General features: G+C 42.8%; 1 protein-coding gene across 1 annotated transcript in view; it reads right to left on the bottom strand.

Moving 5' to 3' along the window:
• Positions 1 to 756: 756 nt before the first annotated feature.
• LOC134213560 (insulin-like growth factor-binding protein complex acid labile subunit) overlaps positions 757 to 8,944 on the bottom strand; it is a 34,288-nt gene continuing 26,100 nt past the window's right edge. Inside the window, exon 4 of the mRNA XM_062692713.1 lies at positions 757 to 981. Coding sequence (XP_062548697.1) covers positions 853 to 981 — 129 coding nt within the window. The 3' untranslated portion in view covers positions 757 to 852. The remainder of the gene's footprint in view (positions 982 to 8,944) is intronic.

Here is an 8,944-nt window from a genome sequence, read left to right as displayed (position 1 = left end):
CCGATCAACCAAGTTCTGAACGATGTATTTGTGCATCGCTGAACATCCCAGCAGGTCCGTTGAGCCAATAGGATTGCACTCATTACTTTTACAAGCTACTATTGGCTCTTTATGGTTCTCCAAAACATCCTGGAGTTCAGAAAATGTGATCTACCTGATCAACCAAATCATGAACGATGTATCCGTGCATCGCTGAACATCCCGGCAGGTTCATTGTGCCGATAAGATTGCACTCATTACTGTTACAAGCAACTACTTCTATTCTTATACATATAAGCTATGAGACGAAAAACAGAAATAGTTACTCTACATAGAAACTTTAGAATTTCCCTTTGTACCGGTCGCCATGCCCTGCCATTATGTATGTAGCATCCATTTAACTTTTGTCAAGATAATGATATAGTTGTACCTACCTTCAGTGCAAACCAATTCATCATAGCTAAACAATACAAAGTGTCATCTAGATGAAATAGATCCATAAAATAGATGGTAGTTTATTTTCCGAATCTTGATGGGAAACTATCTTCCTACCTGCACTGGCTTACAAACTGAGGGCGGTGGTGCTTCCGGATAAGCTTCCATGCAGCATCCTTTCCAATTTTAGAGCTTTGTTTTTGTTGTGCTGTGTACATTGTGATAAATCTTCTCTAGGTGCTGCCCTGAATGAAAATTTACTGCTCGCCGAATAACGCTGCACGGGGCGCCAAAAAACGAGCCCCCCTGATTTCAAATTAATTTAACCCGTTTTTTTTTTTCCTGAACTCGGTACACGTGCAGCATCATCAGCAGCCAAAACGGGTAGGGTGTGGTTGAAAACATTCGAATTACTGACTAGTTGACTGCGAGTCATGTTTACTGATTCCAGTCTTCGTTGTGGTTCTTGCCCTTATTGCTGACCGAGTACGGTTGAACGGCCGGGAAAGCGCAACGATGCTTCTCAACGTCCTCAATCCCAACGTGGTCGGCTTCATTAAAGTCCATCTGTAGAGCAACAACATCCAGTCGTCGTCCCGCATGGAAGGGGGCGTGGGATGATCCATCGCGTATCGTTTCGTGAGAATGGGGTGGCGGCGATGCGGTGATTCCGAGGGTTGGAAAATTGTGTGCACAATTTCGGAATTGCCACGTCCCGCCCCGGGCAGTTGACAACGCGACGACAGTGCGGTTCCCGGACCAGTACGACGGCGAAAACCAGGTTCGGGTGGTTGTATCGTTGTTGGCAGCCGTCCAGGGCACGTATTTGTACACCCACGGGAAGTTGCACGAAAATGGTTGTTGACATCGGTCCAGGTTTTCCATCGGCAATGGGGAGGGTAGCACGGGATGACCAATGTTGACCGCACCACGGCAGATGGGAATTCCGAGGGTTGGTGGGTAGTTTGTAGCGATGGCGGTGATATGTACGTGTGTTTGGTGTGGGGTAGTGTAGAATGGAACAAAACAAAAGTATGTAGAACGATTTGAGAGTACGGGGTTGCTTTTTTGTATGGTTCGTGCAAACAGTGAGTATACAGAGATTATCATTATTGCCGCTGGGAGTTGGTTTTGCAACAGTGTTTTCTATTTGGATAACGTAGAAGGCACGGGAGGGATGAAAGCACATATACCTATATGCTGCGTCCGTACACCATAAATTCCTGATTGCCATAAATTCCGGCAGTTATTAAAGGCATTGTGGACTAGAATGTAGGTCACCTTATGAAAAGTTTATTTCAGAATTTTGGAAGAAAAATCTTTCATTTTCTTATTTAAGTAAAGTTTGGAAGTAAGGCTCAGTTTTTACTAATTAAATGAACCCTGATTATTCCACCTACTCACTTAATTTTTTTCACTAGGATCTCAGCAAAATGTTGAACTTTTACCGAGAATCGCACAGCCGTGCCCCAGCAAACATGTTTTTTGCCGAGATTTCTGTCAAAATTGCTGATAATCAGCAAATAATTTGCCGAAAATCAGCTAACAAACGCGATTCTTGCCGGAATATCAGTTATTTGTTTTACTGGCGCACGGCTGTGCGGATTTTTGCCGAGCTGAAATAAAAACTGAGTGTGTAGCGTTAATGGTGTCTTTCTCGTGCAATATAGAAATTGTAATACTTTGGTCATCATGTTCGAGTCTACAGTCCGATCTGGCCAAGTTTCAATGGGACAAGATTCCCAGTTGAATGCAATTTGTTGCGAGTAAATCGGTTAAGGGGAAGTACCAAAAATGAGTTAGTTATGTTAGACATACTGATACTGATGCTTTATTCCTATGCTTCGAGATGAGATGTAACAGTGAGATGGATTACGAATCGCTTCCCCTACGATCTTGTGTTTCTCTTCTCATATCATCGTCTACTAAGTATTCGTAAAAGCTCATTGATGGGCTAAGCCTAGGCGTGCGTTTGGAGTCAAGCAAAATAGATGAATGTCTTTAATTAGAAATTTTAATTCCGAGACAAAGTAGTCAGTACACTCAAATTCATTCGTTTAGAATACAGTCTACTACTTTTCCCGTTATGAGAAAACCAACTTTCGTACCAGAGTCAACCTAATGCAGACACTATCAAAGTGACATGACTATTTGCGTCACATATGATCAGCAGGAGAGTAAAAGAGACAATTAGTGGTACGAAGCGCTGATCTACGCCAGTTCAGTAAAATCTAACTCATTGCTTTACTGATACCCGGCTCACAGCAAAACCTGGTTTAAGAAAATCGTCAATCATAAATGGGAGATCTACCAGTAAATTGCTTCCAGTTCAACACTACTAAACTAAGTCCAGGATAAATCCTGGAACGATAAGCAATTGACAATTAACAGAGATGGGAAATGATCTCTGTAACGACCACACCCGCTTTTCACACAGCTTCAGCGGTGGTCAAATTCGGATCGATTGCGAAATCTGAGGGGTGTTGAACACGTCACCGGTCAGAAATGGCGTGGGTTCGAATCCCACCGCTGTCAAAGGTTGTTTTGATCACTTTTTCTAAATTACAAATAGAGATGATTTAATAATTACGCACACTCTTATAATAATAGTGTGTTAAAATAATATGAAGAAGTTTTTTTTTGTTTGAGCTTCAAGCTCTTTTTTACTACAACTATTTCACTTGTCATAAGACAAGTTAGTAGGATCCTATTTAATTCAATAATTTAAGTTACAAAGTAAGATATCCTGCTAAACAAATAGTTCGAAAAAATGATATCACAGTGCTCTGCAACTAATCATTCATTCATTTATTAAGTTTACATCTAAACAGATCCAGTATTATCAACAATTTGACGCCACAATACACGGTTCTAGGCTGCATCTCTCCATCCTCGAATGCGCCCTACGCTCGCCAAGTAGTTTTGTACCTGGTCACTGGTCAGCCACCCTCGTTCACTGCGCTCCACGCCGTCTCATACCTACCGGATCGGAAGCGAACACCATCTTTGCAGGGTTGCTGTCCGGCATTCTTGCAACATGTCCTGCTCATCGTACCCTTCCGGCTTTAGCTACCTTCTGGATACTGAGTTCGCCGTAGAGTTGGGCGAGCTCGTGATTCATTCTTTGCCGCCACACACTGTCTCTTGCACACCGCCAAAGTTGGTCCTAAGCACCCGTCTCTCGAATACTCCGAGTGCTTGCAAGTCCTCCTCGAGCATTGTTCATGTTTCATGTCCGAAGAGGACAACCGGTCTTATTAGCGTCTTGTACATGACACATTTGTTGTGGTGGCGAATCTTTTTTTTTCTTCTGGAGCCCGTAGTAGGCCGAATTCCACAGATGATGCGCCTTCGTACTTCACGACTAACATTGTTATCAGCCGTTAGCAAGGATCCAAGGTAGACGAATTCCTCGACCACCTCGAAGGTATCCCCGTCTATCGTAACACTGCTTCCCAGGCAGGCCCTGTCGTGCTCGGTTCCGCCCACAAGCATATACTTTGTTTTTGACGCATTCTCCACCAGTCCAACTTTTGTTGCTTCACGTTTCAGGCGGGTGTACAGTTCTGCCACCGTGGCAAATGTTCGGCCGACAACGTCTATGTCATCCGCAATACAAATAAATCGACTGGATCTGTAGAAAATCGTCACCGGCTGTTACACCCAGCTCTCCGCATAACACCTTCTAGCGCAATGTTGAACAACAGGCACGAAAGTCCATCACCTTGTCTTAGTCCCCGGCGCGATTCGAACGAACTAGAGTGTTCGCCCGAAATCTTCACACAGTTTTGCACACCATCCACCGTTGCTTTGATCAGTCTGGTAAGCTTCACAGGGAAGCTGTTCTCGTCCATAATTTTCCATAGCACTACGCGGTCTATACTGTCGTATGCCGCCTTGAAATCAACGAACAGATGATGCGTTGGGACCTGGTATTCACGGCATTTTTGAAGGATTTGCCGTACAGTAAAGATCTGGTCCGTTGTCGAGCGGCCGTCAACGAAGCCGGCTTGATAACTTCCCACGAATTAATTCACTAATGATGACAGACATCGGAAGTTGATCTGGGATATCACTTTGTAGGCAGCATTAAGGCTGGCGATCGCTCGAATGTTCTCACACTCCAGCCTTTCTTGTAGATGGGGCATATAACCCCTTCCTTCCACTTCTCCGGTAACTGTTAAATTTCCCAGATTCTGACCTTGTGCAGGCAAGAGGCCAGTTTTTCCGGGCCCATCTTGATGAGCTCAGCTCCGATACCATTCTTACCAGCTGCTTTATTGGTCTTTAGCTGTAGGATGGCATCCTTAACTTCCATCAAGGTGAGGACTGATTGGCTTCCATCGTCCCTTTCCCTTGCCATAAGACGAGTTTGTACAATCCCATTGAATTCCATCACTTAATTGTATCTTGAAAGATACGTATTTCGACCTCAACAGTAAGGCCGTCTTCAGTGTCTCGTACTTGACTCGACTTGAAGAAAATGATCGCAGCTTACACTATTTATACTATGTGTAGGTATAATAATTTATTTCCATCGTCCACTGAACTGGCGTAGTAATTTACTCCGCTGCCTTGGCTTTCACTGCCTGTACTCTCAGCGCCATTCAAATGTTCCTGCTTCCACCTTTCGATCACCACACGTTCGTCCGTCAAGATGTCCCATCCTTATCCCTGCACGTGCACATTTCGGCTCGCGGGACGAAGCCTTTGCAGGGTGCGTTAATTTTCTGATAGAACTTGCGTGTTTCTTGAGAACGGCACAGCTATTCCATCTCGTCGCACTCCGCTTCTTGCAGGCGGCGTTTCTTTTCCTGAAAAAGACGGGTCTGCTGTCATAGCTTCCTTGCTGCAGCGCGACCGCCCGCGCTGCATCATTCCCCCCCGGAATCTATCTGCACTCTTCGTCGAACCAATCGTCCCGTCGACTTCGTCCCACATACCCGACGTTGTTCTCTGCTGCGTCGTTAATGGCTGCTTTGACTGTATTCCAGCAGTCTTCAAGAGGGTCCGTCTATTTTATTTCTTCAGGTACCTACGCGAAGTACCAATGGTACGCTTTTCCTTACATTTGCATTTGCCGTGCCAGACTTTTCTTATGAAGACGATTTAAGATGGATTGTAATTTCAGTTCAATGGAAATCTCAATCTGTTTCGCATTTTTCAGATCGGATAATGCCCGATCCAACTCGGGCTTCTTCACTTAGTTCTATCAATTCGGCCAGTTGTCTCCGACGTTTTTGTGGGCAGATAGAACTAGATTTGTTTTTACAGCTGCATAATCCTAGCTACCGTATCTTTATGAAGTTGTACAATATCGGCATTATTACGGTAGCTGTTGTCAGTTTTGTGATGTTCAATAATCAAATTTTGGATGCTTATCGTAATTTAAACTTTTGTGGAATAACAAATAAGTACCTTCCAATTTTGAAAACAAAACTGAAATTTTGAGTACGAAAATTTTAAGAGCACGGAATGACTGCTAAACACAATGTTTACATTTAAGAAAGTTGAAGAATACACACTAAAACTCTGAAAAATTGTGAATTTTTATGGAAAATGATAGCAAAGAATGTTTAGAAGAGCAAAAAATATGAATATTTGTAATATATTCTCTCTCTCTCTATATCCTCTCGCTTTGATCAGTCCGTGTTCTGTTAGTGCTTCAGTTATTCGTGATGTAATGCTGGTTTTTTGATCGTTAATTCCAACTAACGTGTTTCGATTGTATTACGGGTACGGGTCTGTGTAACCAATTATGTGGATCAATTGCAAGCAGATTAATTAGCATCTAATGTTTTGATATTATCCTAATCAAAAACTCGTCGTTGCCGCCATTCTAATGATCACTGCTTGACGTTCGTTACACTATACCACAAAGCAACCGAACAGCCGAATCAGCCATCCGCATAGATTATACGCAAACTCTCACCTACTCTCTGAGACTCTGTAGCCGGTCAGCCGTTCTGTTTTTGCTATTGTCGGCGTAGCACCAACTTAGAATTCGGAAGTCCGGACTTCCGAATCGAACTTTCTTCCGAAGTTTTATCTGTCAAACTAATGGATGCGTTGTTTAGCGCATCTTTAGGGGAATCCAGCGCACTACTTCCGAAGTTGGGAAAGTTGCTTGTATCTGGAGAAAAATCCAACTTCGGTATAAAAAGCGGTATAAATTTATTCCGGATACACAATATTCTTCTTTCTACCACCGCACTACTGTTTAGATCGTTAGGTACATATTGAAGAATGATGGACCATTGCAGCTCATGCGATAAGGAATTTTGCGCAGAAGATATAGTTGTGTCTTGCGATGGTTTTTGTGAAGATCGTCATCAATTTCACGCAAAATGTGTAGGTTTGAGTTATGACGAAGGATGCGCTTGCTTACATTCCAACATTTTCTGGATGTGCGATAGCTGTAGGCACATAATTGATACCGGACGCTTTAGAAAGCCTTCAACAGGAACAGATTCTATCGATGAATCGACGATAAAGGATGATGTCGTTAATTTGAAGATGGAAGTAGAACGTATAAACAAGATAGTGACTACATTGGTTTCGAATGCTTCGTGTAATACTGTACCAAATCAAACAATGCCTAATCAACCTTTATCTTCAACAAGAATAATGGACATCGATCACTCTCATGATATCAACCAGACCATCCAACTCTTTATTTCAAACATAGCGAATGATGTGACTGAGAATGAAGTTAAGCACATGGTGTGCGAATCGATAGGAGCTGAACAAGTTTTTAACATCAAATGCCTAGTATCTCCTCGAAGAAACCTTTCATCTTTGGATTATGTGTCGTTCAGAATCGTAGTCGACGCACGTCATCGAGACTCGGCGCTGGACGCATCAAACTGGCCACCTGGTGTGCGTTGTCGTGAATTCGTACATTGTCCAAATCCCGTATGGAGACCAAGCAACCGCATAATTCATTCCTTACGATAATTTTAAATGATGATCTCACAATACTATGTATTTCTATTGTTTAATCGTTTGTAAGATGTATCGAGTATATCTGTCATAAAAGTTGTCCATGCATCTGGAAATAAGTTATATTTTAAGTAGTAGTCTGTGCGACCCAGTCGAAGGCGAAAAGAGTAAATAAATAAATAAATATTTGTGCAGTAATGAACTTAGCACAAACTTTATATAATTTAAAAAAAAACTGGAACTTATTTCCGTAGAAATTTTAGTTTTTCATTTTGGGAAAGTTTTTGCAGATGGACTCTAAACTGTTGAATCCATAACACCAACATTTTTAAAGTACGGCTAGATTCATAAGCTTTTGTTTAAGATAAGGATGAAGCTCAAATTTGTTGTACTGGGGCAATATTCAGGTGTACGGAATGGTCAGGTTCGGAATTGCAGACTTCCCGGACTATACGGAATAGATAGGTGAAGTTTGAAGTAGAATCGGTGAAGCACGTCATATCAGCTCTTCATATCATGCTGACGTTCCTAAAATTATTGAAATGACATGCTACTTGTTAGCGGCATAGATACGGCCTCGGATCAACCAGTAGAGAGGATGCAATGGATGTTGAACTTACTCATGCAAGAAGTATGCGTGGATCAGCTGCGGAGGTTTCTGTAAAATCGTAAGGAGGCTATTTCGGCTCAGGCACGGCGATTGTCGTCTAGGAGCTTCCCAATCCTTACACGATCTGAGATGTCTTATCAGGTGTCTGGTTGCAGATTTTAGTTTATCTTACTCCAAGGTACGATACACTGAAAACAACCCTGCTTTTAGAGAGTTACAGCTCCACTTGTTTTATAAAAACTAAAACATTCTTCCAAACAAGTTCGAAAATAAATCTATTACTTAGCTTAGCTCTATTACTTAGCTAATCAAAGTTACACAATTCATAGGTTATACGGCACTAGAATTGTTTTTTTTTCTCAGCACCCATGTACATGTGGCATTCATTAAGTGGGATCCAATTCCCACACACCCACTCTTGTGTTCTGAGTACCTTCTAGGGTACATAGGGCCAACGTTAAGGATCTCCATTCTTGGCTTGAGCCCAAGTCTGATTCCCATCAACTTTGTTTATTTCTCTGTTAGGGTTTTGTCGCCAGGTGATCCTGGGTCTGCCTCTGCTGTGATATCCTGCCGGATTCCAGCGCTTGCTTTCAGATTTCGCCTTTGCCCTTACGTTGTCTGTGGCCGGCCTACGTCCATTCACACAGTGGAGTTGCCGTTGATATTGGATCGTCGATGGAGTCAGTATTCGGTATCCAGTTTTGAGCCGCCTGGTGGGCGAGCAGTAAAACATAGACATCGGGTGATGAATACTTGCAAATATATGTGATCCCTGTCAATACGCACCAAGTCTCACCGGTGTAGAACATCGCAGATTTCATGTAAGAGTTGAGTGTTTGAGGTTTGGTGCATTGTCTGGACAGATTGGATCACCATGTTCTATGTTGATCTTGGTCCGCCGTCCGACGTTGGCTGGCTTTGGATTTGTCCTTCTCCAATGTTTGCCCGGCTACCGTGGAGTTCGAGTTTGTTGAG

The sequence above is a fragment of the Armigeres subalbatus genome, chromosome 2 (genome assembly GCF_024139115.2).
Source record: "Armigeres subalbatus isolate Guangzhou_Male chromosome 2, GZ_Asu_2, whole genome shotgun sequence".
Classification (NCBI taxonomy): Eukaryota; Metazoa; Arthropoda; class Insecta; order Diptera; family Culicidae; genus Armigeres; species Armigeres subalbatus.
The sequence above is the reverse complement of the archived record's forward strand: the minus strand, read 5'-3'. Positions and strand labels throughout refer to the sequence as shown.